Raw genomic sequence first — 21,824 nt, 5'->3', positions numbered from 1 at the left:
ATTCCATTACTTCTTTAATGAGGAGTGGGTTTCCAGGGATGAGGGAAGGGGATGGTACCCTCCAGTCTCCAGCCCCAGCTTGGCTGGGGCACAAGCTTGGTTTGGAAAACTTTGGAACAATCAGCTGATTCGTTTCCTAAAGTTGGACTTAGCATTCTTTAGGATCCAGTGTGTATTTACTTCTGGGAAAAACAGGGGTCGGAAGGATTCAGGCATGTCTCTAGCTCATCAGTAGAATGCAGCACCTATTCTGCAACTGCCTAGAGTATGTTCAAGCAGACCCTTAACTTCTTAGAGGAGTGTGGGGAAGTCGACCCCTGTGATGGGGTACGCAAGAGGAAGTGAACCTTTCTTGTAGGCCTCAGGCAGCCTCTGAACAGTGCAATCCCGTCTGCCCTTCCAAAGATGGCTTTGGAAGCAGGGAGGAGGGGGACAGAGGGAGATCAGCAAAGAGCCAGGGAAACTAGGAGAAACGCTCCCTTCTCCCCAGGAGAGGGAATCCTTTTGTCTTAGCTTGGACTGCTAGAGCAAAATACCACAGATCAGGGGGCTTAAAAACAGAAGTTTATTTTCTCACAGTTCTGGAAACTAGAATTCCAGGATCAAAGTCCAGGAAGACTGGTTTCTGGTAAGGCCTCTCTTCCCAACTTGCAGAGGGCTGCCTTCGTGGTGTGGGTGCACATGGGGGTGGGGAGAGCCACCTCCCTCCCGGGTGCCTCTTCTTCTAAGCACACTAATCCTATCAGATCAGGGCCCCACCCTTGTGACCTCACTCAACCTTAATTACCACTATCTCCAAATACAGTCACGTTGAGGGTTAGGGATCCAACATACGAGTTTGGGATATGGGGACACATTTCCATCCATAGCACTCTCCTTCCTCAGGACTCCAACCACACCACAGACATAACTGAATTGTAGCCTGTATGATGTTGTGTTTTTAAGTACTGTTTATTTTTCTGATTATGAAAGTAACACATGCTCAGAATTAAAAGTGAAAAATGAAGAAAAAAATCATAAACCTACAACCTAGAACTAACATTATTAATATGTCAGGGCTTTTTTTGGTCTTTCTATATTATATATATATATATATATATATTCATACATATTTCTTACACAATGGGGGTCCAACAATATTTTTTTTGGTAACAGCTTTCTTGAGATATAATTTGCATACAATACAGTTTGCCCATTTAAAGTATATATTAAAATCCAATGATTTTTAGTACAGTCTCAGAGTTGTGCAACTATCACCACAATCAATTTTATAACATTTTTATTACTCCAAAAGAAACTCATACCCTTTAGCTGTCAATCTCCAGTCCCTCCCATCTCCCCAGCCCTAGGTAACCTCTAATCTACTTTCTTTCTCTGTAGATTTGCCAATTCTGGACATTTCGCATAAACAGAATCATACAATATGTGGTCTTTTGTGACTGACTCTTTTCACTTAGTATGTTTTCAAGCTTCATCCATGTTGTAGCATGATACAGTCCTCCTGATACATGATACATTCTGAAATACAATTCACATACTGTACAATTCACCTAAAGTATGCAATTCAATTACTTTTAATATATTCACAGTTGTGCAACCATTATCATAATAAGTTTTTAGAACATTTTCATCACCCCAAATTTCATTCCTTTTTATGGCGAAATAATATTCCTTTGTAGGGACATACCACGTTATTTACCCATTCATCAGTTGGTAGACATTTGCGCTTTGTGGCTATTGTGAATAATGCTGCTATGAATATCTGTGTACATGTTTCTGTGTGGACATATGCTTTCATTTCTCTAGGAGTGGAATTACTGTATCATATGGTCAACTCCTTGTTTAACCTGTTGAGGACCTTGCCAGATGAAGCATGTGATTTCTTTATCCTGATTTTCTTACTTAATACTAATTATGTGCCTTTTCACAAACTGTTAAATGTTCTGTGAACACTTGGCTTTTAATGTTTGTGGAATTCCAAATCTTAGTTAACTGATCTCCCTGTTAATAGGCATTTAGGTTATTTCTGATTTTAATATTATAAACAGCATGTTAATATAATATTATAAACAGTGAACACATTTGGAGATCAATCTTTTTGTGCATTTCTACTTATTTCTGCAGAGCACATTACTCAGACCACTGGATCAAAGCAGACAGGTATTTTCTAAAGCTCTAGGTGCATAATGATAAATTGCCTTCCAAAAAAGTTGTATTGGTTTGCATCTTGGCAAGTTGAGTTTGGGAATGTCAGTTGCACACCACTTAATTTTTTCATTGTCTCCTGAGGTTACGGAGGCAGGGACCTTGGGAATCTTTGATCCCATACCCAGCTCAATGTGCAACTCACAGTACAAGTTCATGTTACACAAATGAGTGAAAGCAAAGGAAAGCCAAGAGTAGTGAGAGGCCATGGAGAGCAGAGGAGGCTACAGGTGTCTCAGCCACTGTGGACGCCCACTTTGTAGAACTTACCACCTGGTTGACTTGAGGACTCAGTGCAGACTCAAATGGCAATCAGGCATTGAGAAGCCAATAACATTCAACGTGGAAGTTGAAGTGGCCAGTGGGAGAGAAGGACTCCGTAGTCATTTAGGGGTAGACCCCCGTGGGGATGGTCTGAAGGCTGGCAGCAACTCTTTCTTGTACTCCACTCTGTGGCTGTGGTCTTTATGCAAAGTCCGGGAAGAATTCCCTCCACTGAGCTAGCGAAGTCATCAAACTCTTTGTTCACCTCGATATCCTGAGGAGAAATCCATTAAAGGCAGTACGTTATCACCTTCTGAGAACCTGACCACTCGTACTTACACATATGATGTCTGGAAGAAACTCCTTAGAGCAGCTTCTCTCTTATGAACGACAATGTCACTGCTCCCCGAGCTATTGAGATAGAGAAGGGGATGGGCTCAAGGGGCTTCTAGGGGCCCACTCTGTTTCTTGATCTGGGGGCTAGGTACAGATGCATATGCTGTTTGTGAAAAGGCACACCCTGAATCCATGTGCACTTTTTAGTGTAAATGTCATTCCTCAATGACAAATGAAAAGCAAGGGGCTTGGGGAAAGAGAACCAGCACTGACTGAGCCATTCTCTGCCGGGCCTTTTCCACAGTTTCTGTCATCTCATCCCATCTTCATAAGGATGCCGGGTGGTAGGTATTAGCCCCATTTGACATAAAGACAAGGTGAGCCCTGGGAAGGGCTTTCTGTGAGCTGTAAGGATCCCAGAGCATTTCCCTTAAAGCAGAAGATGAAATTCAGGCTGGTCATTTTAGACTAATGGTAATGATTAAGGAGTAGGAAAACAGAACATAGCATCCCCACTGGCGCTCTGATTCGGAACCCAGGACCCCACATTAACGGACCTCAGATTTGGCTCCGTGCCTGGCTGGTTCCAAGCCCTGTGGCATCTTCCTTAAAACAAAGGTCTCTGATAATAACCATACATTACACATCTTCACAGGACTTCATACTTCTTTCCATTGTCTCCAGAATGACAGAATCTGGGGCTGACAGAATTCTTGGAGCAGAAGGAGCATGGCCTGGCGTGCTGGCCTCCGGCTCTCGGGTCGTCCGAGGCAAGGCCAGGAGAAGGAAACAGTAAGGGCAGTCGGTGCGATTCGTCTCAGCCTGGAGGGACTGGAGCTGTGAGGTCCCCTCTCTGACTCATGTCTGGGTTGAAATAAACCAGAGTTAGAATAAGCAATGATTTATGACTAGACTTTCTTTCAAGAATTTATATTTAGGGATTCTCTCCTTATTGTTTAACTGCTTTAGAAAAGGATGACCTTTTTTTTCTATATTAAAAAGGCAAAATTGAATGAAATGGAGTCCTGTCTCCCTCACAGCCATACAAGTTAATCTTCAAAACTGTGATCCACCTGCAGGCAGTACAGGCCAGGTCTGTGGGGACACCTTGCAAGTACCGAACCTGCAAACCCAAGCGTCAGTGAACAGTGAGCATGTGCCCCTGAGCCACCTGTCCTCTCCCAGCCGGTGAAGAACCCAGACAGGGCTTGGAGGTGAGATCCCAGGCAGGAGCTGGACTAGACCTGGAGCGGCACCGTGACCTACATTCAGGCCTGGGGAGAAGCTCAGAAAGCCATGCGAGGTGTCTGGGTGGGTACTGAGTTCTCTGATCCCACTTTCTTCCCCTAAGTAATATCTCACAGGACTGTTGGGAGGATCAGAGATGAAATCTATGAAACACTCTTACAGAGAAGTCCAGCAGTTCTAGGACAGACACTGGATTGTCCTGAACAGACTTGAGAATGCCAAAGCAGCCTTCACTTCTCATGGGATTCCTGGACACCTAGAGAAGAGAACTTGGAAAAGCTGAACCCAGGAGGCTGGGAGAAGGAAACGCAAAAGGAAATGAGGCCTTCTCATCTCTGACAATGTGGCTCAGGACAGCACCACTGTCTCAGCTCAGAAGTTGTGTCCATGGGACAGAATGCTCTGGGAGAGGCTGCAGGGCCAGGGAAGAGAGCGGGGGAGAGGAAGGGGATGGATGCTGGCTGAGTGCCGGTCCTGTGCCCAAGATTCTCTGCTAGGTGCCAAAGACAGAGACACACAAGATACACGCCTGCCCTTACAGAGCTCACCTCTTGAGGGGAGGAGAGGAAAAGGAAACAAAAACGCAGTGTGATAGGTACGATGAGTGAGTGTGCACCAGCTCCACCGGGGAGGTAAGGGTTGGGCAGGGGATAAAACACTTGAGCTGAGGTTTACAGGTGAGGTGGGTGGAGCTGGGCATTTCTGCAAGAAAAGCAGCTGCACACAGCAGAGGTGAGAAAGTGCACCATGTGCAAGGAGAATTCTGAGCAGCTTGGGGTGGGCATGATGAATGCCAAGGAGGGGTGGGAAGGTGGGGTTGACAGCCTAAAGTGCTGGGAATCCATGACTAGGCTTGGGTTTATCTAGGAGGGGGCGCTGAGATTTAAAGCAGAGAAGGAAAGGGGCACCTTTCTGGTTTGGAAAGATCACCTGGTAGCAGGTGGGAAGGAAGGGCCAAAGACGAGCAGGTCAACACAGGGACTGAGAAGGAGTAGGCAGCCTGTGCTCTCTGCAGGAGGTAAGATGAAGGAGGGAAGGTGTGGGAAAGTGGGGCAAGCCCTGGGCCCCAACTTCTGATTCAGTGAGGATTCCCCCCACCAAAAGGCAGTTCTTAGGCATAGATGATATGTCCAGGCTGGACTCTCAGAATCTGACGTGTCTATAGGACATTTTGGGGACTACCCAGGAAGTGCCTGGAAATGGGGATCCAGAGCTTAGGACAGAAGTCTGGGTTCCAGCTGGGGGTATGAGGGGAGTGAGCCTCGGGCTGAGGATGGATGCCACAGGGGCTCCCCTGCCAGCTGAGGGCACTGAGGGCCAGCAGAACCGGATGCCTCCAGGAGCCGGTGCGACTTTTCTCTGAGCACATGCTGTGGACACAGTGGTCCTGCAGACCTGCTCTGCCTTCGATGGCACCCTCCCTTCTCTGTCCTCTGCCCTTAGCACCCCTCAGCCCGCCCTCCCCCATTGGCAGCCCTGGAGGAGGAGGCCTCCTCCATGCACACGGGTCCTCAGGTGGGCCTGAGTAGTGGCGAGCAGAACCCCTGGGCTGAGTCTGGGTTCCAGCAAGGCCAGGGGAAGAGCAGGGAAGACAGAGGGGAAGCGGGGGCTTCAGAGAGCCGCACTCCAGGGCGCTGAGAAGGAGGAAGGACAGCACAGAGGGGCGGTGGTGCTGCTGGGAGGAAAGGATGGAGGGGAGGCATCAAAGCAGTGCATGGCCAGGCCAGCAACGGGGAGGAGGTGGTCACAAGAGGAAGCAGGAGACCCCTCCCTCATCTGGGCTCTGGAACCTGGGTACCCGGCTGCCGCTGGGGTGAGGAGGTATGCAGGGGAGGGGTCTGTATGGACTGGCATAGGCATGTCTGTGCTGGGGCCACACTCACAGCAAGAATCCTCAGCATCTCCTTGGCCCAGAGGCACCGGCGCAGGCTCCGGGCTCCCACCACAGAGATGCGGCTGCTGCTGCAACAGAAACACGCGCGCCTGTTCTGCACCCAAGCGGCAGCGCAGAGCCAGACTGCCCCAGGGTCCCAGCAGGCACCGCTGGCACTCCTACCAGGTCAGGCTTCACGTTCCTGCCTCACTCACGTGCTGGGACCCTGGGCAGTGGATGACGACCCCGCTTCATAGGAGGCTCTAGTGCTCAGGGAGATCACCCAGCAAACACGCCTAGAGCGTCGGCCCCCCCTACCCCCACCATGGAGACCAGCGGCACCCCTGCCTCCCCCACTCCCAGCTCTGCAGGTGCCCCATGGGCTCTGCCCTCGCTGGCACCTGGTGTCTATCACCATGATGGCTGTCTGTTCTGGAAACTACCCGGCTCGCTCCCCATCTGCCTCTGTCATCCCCTCCACCTGCTGCCCCTGCTCCTTACCTGCTGAGGGCTGGTTGCTGCCTGGGCCTGGAAGAGGAGCTCACACATCAGGACCCCGCAGCCCTGTGCAGAGCAGAGCATATGAACACCCCCCACCCCCTCACCTGCACCAGACTGTGTGGAAGATGCTTTACACGTACATTTGCGATTCCCAGCCCCCCACCTGTGTGGCAGGAACAAATGCTGGAGGCAAGTGAGGGACGGAGCTGGGCACTGAGCCCCATCACGGGCAGACTCCAGTGGTCTGGGAATTAACGTGGTGAACAGCAGCGAGATCATGGAGCCCCGGGCCCCTGGGATGGCTCTGGGCTTGGAGGCTGCGGCAGGGGAGGCCACCCGTGCTTCTCGCCTCATACTGAGTTTCTCCAACATGTTGTTGGGCAAAGTGCCTCACCTACTGCAGAGGCCCCAGGATCTCCGAAGCCATTGGGTGAGAGGTCCTGGGCCCTCAGGAAGGTGTTTGCCTGGAACCAGGAGAGTGACGCCGTGTGCAGCCAGCCAGGGGCCACAGCCTCAGAGCCAGGAGGCCCAAGGTGCCAAGAGGCGGGCCAGGGAAGGGCAGAGGGTCTGGGGAGGGGTCTTGTGGCTTGATGGCAGTGACTAGTAAGGCCAGATGGCTAGAAGCACAGTGCGGAGGGTGGGTGTGAAGACAGGAGCCTGCCACACAGCAGAGACGCGAGAGACAGGGGTCAGGCTGCACGCCCGCTTGGAGCCTCTGGAGGGCACAGTCCCCAAGGCTCAGCCCCATCACGGGTTGACAGAGGTACACAGAACAACCAGGGGCCCAGTGGGGACTCCAGGGAAGGTGTGTTGGGGGACTGTGATGGGGAGAAGGGCAGGAGTTTATGGGTACACTGGGAAGACAGGCTGACCTGCACCCTTGTAGATCAGGACCCCCAGGAAAGCCCCTGTTGGAGATCAAGGCAGCTGCTGCCGTTCCCTGAAGAGGACCCCACAAAGGCGGCCAGCACTGGGGACATTGCAGTCACCTGTGTCACCTTGGCAGGGGCCAGAGCCACCCCTTCCTGAGGCCTAGGAACCACAACACTGAGTGTGTGTCACTGAATGGCTCGGTGTGCCCCACAAGCCGAGAGTCTGTGACGTCTGAGGAAGGTGTGTGACATTCAGCTGTGGGCCCTTCTGTAAGTGACACGGGAGTGAACAAAGTGTATTGGAGTCATTAAATAGGGCTGGGAAGATTCCAGTCATCCAACAAAATTTTCTTTGAGTTCTGCTTAAAAGACCCAAGGCTCGAGGAGGGGCGGAAGATGGCGGCGTGAGTAGAGCAGCGGAAATCTCCTCCCAAAACAACATATATCTATGAAAATATAACAAAGACAACCCTTCCTAGAATAAAGACCAGAGGACACAGGACAATATCCAGACCACATCCGCACCTGAGAGAACCCAGCGCCTCGCGAAGGGGGTAAGATACAAGCCCCGGCCCCGCGGGAGCCGAGCGCCCCTCCCCCCAGCTCCCGGCGGGAGAAGAGCAGGCAGAGCGGGAGGGAGACGGAGCCCAGGACTGCCGAGCACCCAGCCCCCGCCATCCGGGCCAGAGTGCAGACACAGTACGTGCCCAGGGGGCCCCGGATGCTAGGGAAACAGGGCAGCAAGAACAGTGAGCGGGCACTGGAGGCTGGGCCACAGAGGACATAAGAAAAGCGCGCAACCATTTTTTTTTGCTTTTTTGCTGTTTTGTTTTGGCGAGCGCTTTTTGGAAGTCTTAAAGGGATAGGGACCCCAATACTAGGGAAACAGGGCAGAAAGACCGACCGGTGAGCAGAGGCCTGAGGCTGGCACCGGAGAATAAAGAAAAACGAACGACCACCTTTTTTTTTAATTAAAAACTTTTTTTTTTTTTTAATTAAAAAAACTTTTTTTTTCTTTTTTTTTGGTGGCCGTTGTTTTGTTTTGGCGGGTGCTTTTTGGAAGTCTTAAAGGGGCAGGGCGGGACACTTAGTCCAGAGGTAGGGAATCCGGGATCTCTGGGCACCCTAACCCCTGGGCTGCAGGGAGCAGGGAGGCCCCTTACGGAGATAAATAGCCTCCCAGCAGCTCCCCCTCCAACGCCACTCCACCATTTTGGAGCAGCGGCCCGAGCCAGGCCACGCCCACAGCAACAGCTGAGATTAACTCCATAGCAGCCGGGCAGGAAGCAGAAGCCCTGTCTGCGCGCAGCTGCGCAGCACAAGCCACTAGAGGTCGCTGTTCTCCCAGGAGAGGAGGGCCACAATCCAACAAGAAAGGAAGTCCTTCCAGCCATCACTCGTCCCAGTTCTGCAGTCTATTCCTATCATCATGAAAAGGCAAAGCTACAGGCAGACAAAGATCACAGAGACAACACCAGAGAAGGAGACAGACCTAACCAGTCTTCCTGAAAAAGAATTCAAAATAAGAATCATAAACATGCTGACAGAGATGCAGAGAAATACGCAAGAGAAATGGGATGAAGTCCGGAAGGAGATCACAGATGCCAGAAAGGAGATCGCAGAAATGAAACAAACTCTGGAAGGGTTTATAAGCAGAATGGATAGAATGCAAGAGGCCATTGATGGAATTGAAATCAGAGAACAGGAACGCATAGAAGCTGACATAGAGAGAGACAAAAGGATCTCCAGGAATGAAACAATATTAAGAGAACTGTGTGACCAATCCAAAAGGAACAATATCCGTATTATAGGGGTCCCAGAAGAAGAAGAGAGAGGAAAAGAGATGGAAAGTATCTTAGAAGAAATAATTGCTGAAAACTTCCCCACACTGGGGGAGGAAGTAATCGAACAGACCACGGAAATACACAGAACCCCCAACAGAAAGGATCCAAGAAGGGCAACACCAAGACACATAATAATTAAAATGGCAAAGATCAAGGACAAGGAAAGAGTGTTAAAGGCAGCTAGAGAGAAAAAGGTCACCTATAAAGGGAAACCCATCAGGCTAACGTCAGATTTCTCAACAGAAACCCTACAGGCCAGAAGAGAATGGCATGATATATTTAATACAATGAAACAGAAGGGCCTTGAACCAAGGATACTGTATCCAGCACAACTATCATTCAAATATGACAGTGGGATTAAACAATTCCCAGACAAACAAAAGCTGAGGGAATTTGCTTTCCACAAACCACCTCTACAGAACATCTTACAGGGACTGCTCTAGATGGGAGCACTCCTAGAAAGAGCACAGCACAAAACACCCAACATATGAAGAATCGAGGAGGAGGAACAAGAAGGGAGAGAAGAAAAGAATCTCCAGATAGTGTATATAACAGCTCAATAAGCGAGCTAAGTTAGGCAGTAAGATACTAAAGAGGCTAACCTTGAACCTTTGGTAACCACGAATTTAAAGCCTGCAATGGCAATAAGTACATATCTTTCAATAGTCACCCTAAATGTTAATGGATTGAATGCACCAATCAAAAGACACAGAGTAACAGAATGGATAAAAAAGCAAGACCCATCTATATGCTGCTTACAAGAAACTCACCTCAAACCCAAAGACATGTACAGACTAAAAATCAAGGGATGGAAAAACATATTTCAAGCAAACAACAGTGAGAAGAAAGCAGGGGTTGCAGTACTAATATCAGACAAAATAGACTTCAAAACAAAGAAAGTAACAAGAGATAAAGAAGGACACTACATAATGATAAAGGGCTCAGTCAAACAAGAGGATATAACCATTCTAAATATATATGCACCCAACACAGGAGCACCAGCATATGTGAAACAAATACTAACAGAACTAAAGGGGGATATAGACTGCAATGCATTCATTCTAGGAGACTTCAACACACCACTCACCCCAAAGGATAGATCCACTGGGCAGAAAATAAGTAAGGACACGGAAGCACTGAACAACACAGTAGAGCAGATGGACCTAATAGACATCTATGGAACTCTACATCCAAAAGCAGCGGGATATACATTCTTCTCAAGTGCACATGGAACATTCTCCAGAATAGACCACATACTAGGCCACAAAAAGAGCCTCAGAAAATTCCAAAAGATTGAAATCCTACCAACCAACTTTTCAGACCACAAAGGCATAAAACTAGAAATAAACTGTACAAAGAAAGCAAAGAGGCTCACAAACACATGGAGGCTTAACAACACGCTCCTAAATAATCAATGGATCAATGACCAAATCAAAATGGAGATCCAGCAATATATGGAAACAAATGACAACAACAACACTAAGCCCCAACTTCTGTGGGACACAGCAAAAGCAGTCTTAAGAGGAAAGTATATAGCAATCCAAGCGTATTTAAAAAAGGAAGAGCAATCCCAAATGAATGGTCTAATGTCACAATTATCGAAATTGGAAAAAGAAGAACAGATGAGGCCTAAGGTCAGCAGAAGGAGGGACATAATAAAGATCAGAGAAGAAATAAATAAAATTGAGAAGAATAAAACAATAGCAAAAATCAATGAAACCAAGAGCTGGTTCTTCGAGAAAATAAACAAAATAGATAAGCCTCTAGCCAGACTTATTAAGAAGAAAAGAGAGTCAACACAAATCAACAGTATCAGAAACGAGAAAGGAAAAATCACGACGGACCCCACGGAAATGCAAAGAATTATTGGAGAATACTATGAAAACCTATATGCTAACAAGCTGGGAAACCTAGGAGAAATGGATAACTTCCTAGAAAAATATAACCTTCCAAGATTGACCCAGGAAGAAACAGAAAATCTAAACAGACCAATTACCAGCAACGAAATTGAAGCGGTAATCAAAAAACTACCAAAGAACAAAACCCCCGGGCCAGATGGATTTACCTCGGAATTTTATCAGACATACAGGGAAGACATAATACCCATTCTCCTTAAAGTTTTCCAAAAAATAGAGGAGGAGGGGATACTCCCAAACTCATTCTATGAAGCTAACATCACCCTAATACCAAAACCAGGCAAAGACCCCACCAAAAAAGAAAACTACAGACCAATATCCCTGATGAACGTAGATGCAAAAATACTCAACAAAATATTAGCAAACCGAATTCAAAAATACATCAAAAGGATCATACACCATGACCAAGTGGGATTCATCCCAGGGATGCAAGGATGGTACAACATTCGAAAGTCCATCAACATCATCCACCACATCAACAAAAAGAAAGACAAAAATCACATGATCATCTCCATAGATGCTGAAAAAGCATTTGACAAAGTTCAACATCCATTCATGTTAAAAACTCTCAGCAAAATGGGAATAGAGGGCAAGTACCTCAACATAATAAAGGCCATCTATGATAAACCCACAGCCAACATTATATTGAACAGCGAGAAGCTGAAAGCATTTCCTCTGAGATCGGGAACTAGACAGGGATGCCCACTCTCTCCACTGTTATTTAACATAGTACTGGAGGTCCTAGCCACGGCAATCAGACAAAACAAAGAAATACAAGGAATCCAGATTGGTAAAGAAGAAGTTAAACTGTCACTATTTGCAGATGACATGATACTGTACATAAAAAACCCTAAAGACTCCACCCCAAAACTACTAGAACTGTATCGGAATACAGCAAAGTTGCAGGATACAAAATCAACACACAGAAATCTGTGGCTTTCCTATATACTAACAATGAACCAACAGAAAGAGAAATCAGGAAAACAACTCCATTCACAATTGCATCCAAAAAAATAAAATACCTAGGAATAAACCTAACCAAAGAAGTGAAAGACTTATACTCTGAAAACTACAAGTCACTCTTAAGAGAAATTAAAGGGGACACTAACAGATGGAAACTCATCCCATGCTCGTGGCTAGGAAGAATTAATATCGTCAAAATGGCCATCCTGCCCAAAGCAATATACAGATTTGATGCAATCCCTATGAAACTACCAGCAACATTCTTCAATGAACTGGAACAAATAATTCAAAAATTCATATGGAAACACCAAAGACCCCGAATAGCCAAAGCAATCCTGAGAAAGAAGAATAAAGTAGGGGGGATCTCACTCCCCAACTTCAAGCTCTACTATAAAGCCATAGTAATCAAGACAATTTGGTACTGGCACAAGAACAGAGCCACAGACCAATGGAACAGACTAGAGAATCCAGACATTAACCCAGACATATATGGTCAATTAATATTTGATAAAGGAGCCATGGACATACAATGGCGAAATGACAGTCTCTTCAACAGGTGGTGCTGGCAAAACTGGACAGCTACATGTAGGAGAATGAAACTGGACCATTGTCTAACCCCATATACAAAAGTAAACTCAAAATGGATCAAAGACCTGAATGTAAGCCATGAAACCATTAAACTCTTGGAAGAAAACATAGGCGAAAACCTCTTAGACATAAACATGAGTGACCTCTTCTTGAACATATCTCCCCGGGCAAGGAAAACAACAGCAAAAATGAGTAAGTGGGACTATATTAAGCTGAAAAGCTTCTGTACAGCAAAAGACACCATCAATAGAACAAGAAGGATCCCTACAGTATGGGAGAATATATTTGAAAATGACACATCTGATAAAGGCTTGACGTCCAGAATATATAAGGAGCTCACATGCCTCAACAAACAAAAAACAAATAACCCAATTAAAAAATGGGCAGAGGAACTGAACAGACAGTTCTCCAAAAAAGAAATACAGATGGCCAACAGACACATGAAAAGATGCTCCACATCGCTAATTATCAGAGAAATGCAAATTAAAACTACAATGAGGTATCACCTCACACCAGTAAGGATGGCTGCCATCCAAAAGACAAACAACAACAAATGTTGGCGAGGCTGTGGAGAAAGAGGAACCCTCCTACACTGCTGGTGGGAATGTAAGTTAGTTCAACCATTGTGGAAAGCAGTATGGAGGTATATCAAAATGCTCAAAACAGACTTACCATTTGACCCAGGAATTGCACTCCTAGGAATTTACCGTAAGAACGCAGCAATCAAGTTTGAGAAAGACAGATGCACCCCTATGTTTATTGCAGCACTATTTACAATAGCCAAGAATTGGAAGCAACCTAAATGTCCATCGATAGATGAATGGATAAAGAAGGTGTGGTACATATACACAATGGAATACTACTCAGCCATAAGAAAAGGGCAAATCCAACCATTTGCAGCAACATGGATGGAGCTGGAGGGTATTATGCTCAGTGAAACAAGCCAAGCGGAGAAAGAGAAATACCAAATGATTTCACTTATCTGTGGAATATAAGAACAAAGGAAAAACTGAAGGAACAAAACAGCACCAGAATCACAGAACTCAACAATGGACTAACAGGTACCAAAGGGAAAGGGACTGGGGAGGATGGGTGGGTAGGGAGGGATAAGGGGGGGAGAAGTAGGGGGGTATTAAGATTAACATACATGGGGGGGTAGGAGAAAAGGGAGGGCTGTACAACACAGAGAAGGCAAGTAGTGATTCTACAACATTTTGCTATGCTGATGGACAGTGACTGTAAAGGGGTTTATAGGGGGGACCTGGTATAGGGGAGAGCCTAGTAAACATAATATTCGTCATGTAAGTGTAGATTAGTGATACCAAAAACAAAGCAAAAAAAAAGGGCAGTTCCTGTGTGGTAACCTCCAACGAGTTCTACACAAGGGTATAAAGGGCATATAAAAGTGTAGGCAAAGGGTCTGTTTGTGTTTATACAGAGGATCAAAGCCTAATTGGGCTACCCCGAAAATGAACTAAGATACGATATGAAAAAGAACTTCCAACATCTGCACTCTCTGGAAGACTCATGCCAGAAGATGATCATCAAAAAACCCCAACAAAGATCCACGCACTGCTACAGCTGTAGATGCACTCATCCCACCAGTTCCTGGACTTGCCATGGGAATGAGGAAGGAGATATCTAAGCTGGCCTGTGCATACAGTAAAACAACAAATTTGACTGGATCTATACTGTTGGAACTCAACCAAGAATTTGGAGAAGTGCAAATTGTAGCGCTCCAAACTCTTACAACTACAGACTATTTACTGTTAAAAGAACATATGGCATGTGAACATTCCCCAGGAATGGGTTGTTTTAATTTGTCTGATTTCTCTCAGACTGTTCAAGTTCAGTTGGACAATATCCACCATATCATAGATAAGTTTTCACAAATGCCTAAGGTGCCTAACTGGTTTTCTTGGTTTCACTGGAGATGGCTGGTAATTACAGATATGCTTTGGTTATGTAACTATACTCCTATTATGTTAATGTGTGTGCGCAATTTAAGTAGTAGCTTAAAACCTATATATGCTGAAGTTACTCTACAAGAAGATTTGTCAAAGAAATAATCAATCTTCCCATGTTTTCTTCCGCCTGCTACTTCTATAGCTTTTCTTCTTCCTTCCTAATTACAACCCTTAAATAGAATTCGTGCCTCATATCAAATTTACCGAGTATCATAACTCCTCCAAGTGGTAAAGATACCTCAAGACAAATGCTGGGCATAGAAGCCACAGGGCATAAATATGCAAAGAAGTAAAAAGCTAACCTTTTCAAACAATAAGGCTTCCCTCTCACTTACCAACTTCACATTTCCCTGTATGGCCCCGGAAGATGACTGGTTAGCCAGAGACGGGTAAGATTCCTCAAGGGAGGGACAACCTAAGACAGGCACAGTCGCAGGGGGGCCATCAGGTGAGAAATTGGGGATCAACAGAGGTGAAGCTTAGAACCTCACCCCCCCGTTCTGAGAGAAATCTTCTGCATACGTGGATGTTTTATTGCCCTGGTCTAGCTTGGATTAACACATAGTCTACAGGCACACACCTGATCATCTACATTTGCTCTCTTACAACACTAAACTATGTTTTCTACCTTTATCTTGTATCTACCTACCACTTCAGCATTTTATTAAAAATAATAATAATAAAGAGAGAAATGTGGTATCCACATATAAATCAAGTATAAAAACCAAGTGAGTATTCATATTTGAACTGATTGTTTAGAGTTTATAATGCATGAGCAAAACCGAAAGTTTCTGTGATGACTGCCCTTGTACTGTTCACTATGTAACTTATTCATTATGTAAGAATTTGTTCTACATGTAAGAACTTGTTTGTTATGCCTCAGAAGATTGGAGACTGACGAAAATTAGGCTTGGGGTGGATTAATGATTGTGCATTGAGCACTGACTCCCCTATACAGAATTTTATTGTCGTTAACAACCATTTGATCAATAAATATGAGAGATGCCCTCACCAAAAAAAAAAAAAAAAAAAAAAAAAAAAGGACAGACTTCCAATGGTAAAATAAATAAGTAACCGGGATGTAATGTATAGCATAAGGAATATAGTCAAGATATTGTAACAGCTTGGTAGGGTGATAGCTGGAACCTAGAATTATGTATATAAATGTTCTACCACTGTGTTGTACACTTGAAACTAATGTAATGTAATACTGTGCATCAACTACCCTTCAATAAAAAATAATTATTTAAAAAAAAAAAAAAAAAAAAAAAGACCCAAGGCTCATTCCTGACGAACTGCAAAGACAGGGAGCTGGACCAGAGGTACCTCCCCCAAAAGACAGGCCAGAGGGGTCGGCTGGGCAAGGGACCTCATACCTCCAGGCCCCCAGCAAAGGCTACAGCTCCTGGGCCTCGAAGGTGATTTCAGCTTAAATTCAGTTCAGTGAGTCCTGTTTTCTGCCAAGGCTGGTCTGAGCATCTTCCCTTCAGAAACACCAAGACAAACCTTACTCATTCTTTTCATTCCTTTAAAAATGATACTAATGGCCGTTGTGTTCCAGGGTCTTTGCTGGGCAAGAGGGTCATTGAGTTGAAACCAACGCGGGCTTGCCCTGCCCTCAAGAAATTCGCTTTTAGTGGGGGAGATATAAATACGAATTAACAGGATGTGCAAAGGTAGACGACAAACAGGGAGGTGTAGGAGCAGGGTGGGGGCTAACCCTGTCTTGGCAGGGTCAGGAAAGTGAGGACCGAAGAGATGACCTTGAAGACTGAGGGGCTCACTACACACGTGTGCACACGCAGAGAGCAGACACAGGGAAGAGCAAGGGGGCCCAGGGCTTTGTGGAAATGCACATGGGCCTGGCACTGGGGGCAGGGCAGGGTGGCCTGTGAAATGAGGGGTGCTGGGCACTTGAGCGATGTTGGGTGTCCTTAAATGCTGGGCCAAGGCTCCTAGGCACTGCCCTGTTGATGGCAAGGAGGCAGGTAGGGCTTTAAGAAGTGACAACGGTGGTTTCCTCAGTGGCAGGTGTAGGGGAAGGCCCGGGGCATGAGTGGGTGGAGATGAGATGCCAGAGGGCCGGTCAGAAGGCTCGTGCCACAGTCTATAGATGAGAGGTGATGAGGCTGGTGCAGCTATGGTAGAAAGGAGGCAGTTGTGGTAGAGAAAGCAAAGAGGGGACCTCGTGGGGTAAGAAGCCCTGGGAGATCTTTAACGTGTAAATTGGGCAGAAGCCCCATGCACCACTCTGCTTTCCACTGGGGCAGCCCTCAGCAGGCCTGCCCTGCTCCCGTTCTTGAAAGCTCGGTGAACAAGGCGCCTCAGGGCTGTCCCCCCGTATGGGACTGTTGTCCCCTTGTTCACCTGGCTGACAGCTCCTCATCCTCCTGACTGGGTTCACAGCATCTGGACACCCTCCTGCCCGGCTGGGCTGGGCCGCCCCAGGGCAGGGATGCTCCCGTCCTTCCAGGCTCTGGCCAGTAGACCTCCCCTGCCTGGCCAGTCTCTCCCGTCAGCCCGGGAGGCCCTCAAGAATCCTCCCTATGGTCGCAGCACCTAGCACAGGTCTCCTAAGGCCGGTTTGAAGAAATGCGCAGAGGAAAACGGGAGCTAACTAGCACTGCGTGGGGCCAGGCTGCTCGGCCAGAACAAGCCAGGCGGGCACCTTCAGAACCTTGGAGAGCTCCCTGCCTGCCGGCGACGCTCCCGCGCTGCCTCCCTGACAACAGCGCGGGTCTGACACACGCAGGTTCTCACATCCAGGCTCTTTTCCCCTTCTTCAGACACCTCCAGGGCCGAGAGGAGACGGCGGTGCTCCCCCACTTTGCAGGGGAGTCCCTTCTTTGCTGAACAGCCCGGGGATGAGAAGGTTCTCCCACAGGCATGAATCAGCATCTTGTGATTCCAATAACAGGTCTTCGTGATCCCTGCTGCCAACCTATGAGGCAGGTGCTCCCGTCGCCACAGGTCAGGTGGAGAGACTGGGACCCAAGCTCTTCACCCCTCTAGGGAGTCAGGCCCACCCACAGATCCCCACTTGGGGAAACAAAATGGCCCCGAGTCTGTCCTTTGCCACGCTGAAGACCACCTGCTCCATATTAGCACGGGCTTCTCAAGGCCTCAGCTTCCAGCCCCCTCCAACCTCTCTAGCACTTGCCCTCTCACTGTGCCAGAGGGACATGTATGCTTAGTTTGTACAAAGTCTGACATGAACTTCTCTTTTAATTTCATTGACTTTCCACAATAATTTTCTTAAAAGGCAAACGGTTTTCTGGCATTTAATTCTAGGGCTGACTCTCTTAGGCCAAGGCTGGTACCATCCTACTTGCTCTAAGCAGCCTGAGACAAAGCAGTGATTTCCAAACTTTCTTGGTCAAATCATCTGGGGCACTCACTGAAATGTAGATACATGGGCACTCCACCCTGCCCCTGCCCCCACAAGTCTGATTCAGCAGGTCCGGGAACCAGGAATCTGTATTCCTAACCCAGGGTCCCAGGTGGTTCTAATAATTGATTGGAACAGTTGAGGACAGGCACATAGTACTTCATGTTTCTGGCAAAGCAGACAAGCCCCATGCAAAGGCCCTGGGGCATGAGAGAAAAATGCTGAGATCAAGGAATCCATCAATGTCTTCCATAGCACTCAGAATAAAATCTTTATGCTTTTTGCCATGATTTGTAGCTCTGCAGCCCCCCATTGCCTCTTCACTCCACAACCTAGCCACTGTTCCCTGGCTCACTATAGCCCAGTCACACTGGTGTCTGTCAGTCTGGGGAAAAGGCCTCCATAGTCACCGTTCCTCTGCCTGAAATGCTTATGCCATGGCTGATTCTTTCAGCTTAAATGTCATCTCACAGAGGCCTCCCTGGCCACCCCTCTAAAGCTGGGGGTACCATTCTTCTCCAGAATCTTGCCCAGCTTGTTTCTTTTGTAGCAACAATAATTATGGAGAATTGTCTTGTTAATATGTGTTCCCTGAGGTTAAGGACTTTTTTATTTTCATGATAGGATCCTTAGTACCTAAATCAGCCCCCAGCACACCCAGCAGTGGGCACTGATATACCTGTGGAATGGATTAAGAGTTCCGCATGGAAGCAGTGGGAGAGAGGAAGGTCAAGGTGGGATGAGGGGAGCAGGAGCCAGAGCATGGGTGCTCAGAGTGGCCCTGCCGACCCGCGCCCACCCCTGCCCTGGGACAATGGTGCTCTGTCTGGTTGCTACCTGCTTGGTCATTCAGCTGGTTATGGCTCAGGTCCAAAGGTTTCAGGCCTGTGTGAGCCAGCAGGAGTTCAGCAAGGTACTTGGCCGCCTGCTCCTCCAGTCCATTCCCTGCCAGCTGTAACTTCTGCAAAGCTAGTTCCCTGCAAGGGTGGCACGAACAGCCTGGGCTCCGCTCACTCCCAGCCGGTTCTCTGACAGTTCCACAGCTGGGGGCCAGTACCACTTCCTTCTGAGTTGGTGGGATCTAAGGCCAGGCACCACCCTCCTCCACCTCCAGGCCTGAGGCAGCAGAAGGGTCTCAGTGGGACCGTCCTGGGGTTGCATGGGGACGCTGAGATCCACCAGCCAGGTCCCCTCTGGCCCCAGGCAGCTTCCCGGATGCCCACCCCACCTCATGGGCCCATGGGCTTCTTTGTCAAGAGGCTAAGACCATGTGCTTTGTGTTGTGGAGGATGCCTGTGATGGAGATGCAGCCCAGCAGCAATAAAACCCACCCACAGAAGCCCTCACTGCACATTTCTGGGGACTGGCAGTGTCAGCCCAGGTGGCCGCATACTGCGCTTACATGGGCTGGGCACTGCTGAGCACTTCACATACACCATTTCATTTACTTCTTACCATAAACCAAGGGCTGTGTGGTATTGCGGGGGCCGTTCCACAGACTGGAAACAGACTCAGAGAGGTTGAGCTGCTTGCCCAGGTCACTTCTCTCTTCAGTGGCAGAGGTGGGGTCTGGACCAGCCCTGCTGCACCCCCACCAAGCCCTCCCCATCCCCCACCTCTCTGCATTGCTGGACTCTCCCCCTGCAGAGCCACTGGGAAGCCACCAAGTTGCCATCAGAGGAGGGTGTGTGGGGGTCCTGAAAGGGGGTGCCATCCAGCACTGAGTGCACAACAGAGGGTCTAACTCCACCCACCTGCTACACCGCCAGTAAATCCAGCAGACCCAGGGCAGGGGGCGGGAAGATCAGCTGTGGGGGTGTGCACCCCTCATGGGGGGAAGCAGGCCCACCCACCCATGGACACCCCTCAGTACCGCCCACCTGCCCCAGGCTCCACACCTATAACAGATGCTGCTGCTGCTTTTGGGCCTCCACACCGGCCCCACAGAACCCATTGTCTGGATGGTTCAGCTGCTTGAAATAGGGATTGGAGGTCAGTGCATAAGCCAGAGCCTTGGCCCCCTGGAACAGAGAGGGGCCTTGAAAGCCTCAGACACAGCTGGCCACACCGCTGGCCCATGTTTCCAGGGCTCAGCCTGCTGGGTGCCTTCCAGCCAGAAGGCCCTCCCTCTCCTTCCCACAGGCCACAGGGACACCCACTTCTCCTTCTGACCTCCACCCAGCTCTCGCCTCCGGGACCCTTCCCTGGCCCCCAGCAGGTTAGGGGTCCCCTGCAGGCATCCCAGCCCTTATACTGAACCCTGTTGTAGCCCTGATCCCGTCTGTCACTGAGATATGGGGAGGGGCCATGCCTGGCATAGAGCAAGGTCTGGAAGTGTGTGTGGCTCTGGAAGGGGCCACTGTTGTGGCTGCTGCCTCCCAGGTCGTCTCCCTCCAAGCCTGGCCCCAGGGTCCCTCCAAGGGTCCCTAGGGCCCCAGGCCGTAGTGCTGCAGGTTCAGCTCCGGGGCCTTCCCTTGGCGCAGAACGCAGGAGACAGGCATTACGCTGCGGGCCTGGCAGGATCTCAGGTAAGGGTGTCCTGGACCTTTATTCCATGCGTGCCTGATAGGGCACAAACATGGCTCCTTGCCCAGGCACAGCCAGTCGCCTGCTTCCTCCCCTCTGTCTCCAGCCTGTTTCACCTCTAGAGGCATTCCTTCCTGTGCTAGTAGGCACTGTTGCCCCCTTACACAGATGAGGGCACTGAGGCTCAGTAAAGCTAAACCTTTCTCCAAAGTCACACAGCTGCAGCAGCGAACCCAGCAGAGCAGGATTAGGACCCTGCCTGTCTGATGCCACGGCGCATACTGTATCTTTTTTCTGGATTGCAGACTACATATGTTTTGTGAACATTTACCGGGAAGAAACTGAAACAATTCCAAATTCTATTCTACAAACCCATTAGCTTAAGTCTTTTCTGTGGGTCGGGAAAACCCAGTCCTGATCACCTTTCAGGGTGGGACACCCCTTCTCACGCTGTTTGGAAGGGTTTTTGCATTTTAACATCACTCTGGAAGCATGTTCTAATGGTGGAACTCCTGGTGCCTCCAGGAGCATTGAGGAGAGGGCACAGGGCCGCCAGCTGCCCTGAAGGTGCTCCCCGGAGGAGTGTGCTGCCTGCTGGCCGGGATAGGGGTGCCCTGCCCACTCGGCCCCAGTCTGCCCCCTCCACCTCTGCCAGAGAAGCCCCGGGGCGAGGGGCCAGGCCTGACCACCGCTGCCCGGGGGGCACCTTCCGTCTCTAGGTCAGAGCCCAAATCCACATCCGATCCCTCCTCGGCGTCCGGGACTCCTGCAAGACCCCCAGCAGCCGCCGCCACCTCCTCCTCCTGGACCTCTTCTTTTTCCCCGGACCTCTGGCAGGGCGCCCTCATAGTCGTGCCCGGTACGCCGTCGCTGGTACTGAGGCCGGGACCGAGTAGAGCTACACCTGGATTGGGCCCGGGGATGTGGGCGGATCCCGTCTGCATTGACCAATAGAATGTGGTGTTCAGCGAACAGACGTCCGCTACAACCAATAGAGTCCCGCTCCAGGCAGCCGTTGCCCGGGCAACCTGGTGGTGTAGGCTGCCGCACAAACCCCTTCCAGCCGGCGCCGGCGCCGGCGCCTGCTTGCGGCTAACAGGCGGGGAGTGCGCGCCGCGCGCCGGGGCAGCGCTGGGAGCCGTGCGCCAGCGCCTGTTCTTCCTGCCGTCCCAAGTGGTTCGGGCATCAACTCCGCTTCCACGAACTGGGGAATATGCCTGACTGCAGCCTGTGCTCTAGTTCCCGAGCTTGAGGGCTGGGGCCAGCTCTGTTGCGTCGTCCTACGGGAGGGCCTGGGGAGCCTCCTCCCGGCACCAGAGGCGCGCGCCGCGCC

At 49.1% G+C, this 21,824-nt stretch overlaps 1 protein-coding gene across 1 annotated transcript; it reads right to left on the bottom strand.

Moving 5' to 3' along the window:
- Positions 1-2,588: 2,588 nt before the first annotated feature.
- Positions 2,589-21,415, bottom strand: LRRC74B (leucine rich repeat containing 74B). Its single transcript, XM_057492026.1, is given in 14 exon segments — positions 2,589-2,659; positions 2,662-2,743; positions 4,214-4,309; positions 5,937-6,015; positions 6,777-6,810; positions 6,813-6,891; positions 15,954-16,029; positions 16,031-16,061; positions 18,803-18,937; positions 18,940-19,031; positions 19,877-19,990; positions 20,396-20,498; positions 20,501-20,527; positions 21,198-21,415. Coding segments are annotated over 14 exon segments (1,161 nt in total). The 5' UTR covers positions 21,340-21,415.
- Positions 21,416-21,824: the final 409 nt, after the last annotated feature.

This window comes from Manis pentadactyla, chromosome 14, assembly GCF_030020395.1.
Source record: "Manis pentadactyla isolate mManPen7 chromosome 14, mManPen7.hap1, whole genome shotgun sequence".
In the NCBI taxonomy this organism is placed as follows: Eukaryota; Metazoa; Chordata; class Mammalia; order Pholidota; family Manidae; genus Manis; species Manis pentadactyla.
This window is presented reverse-complemented; position numbering and strand designations above follow the sequence as displayed.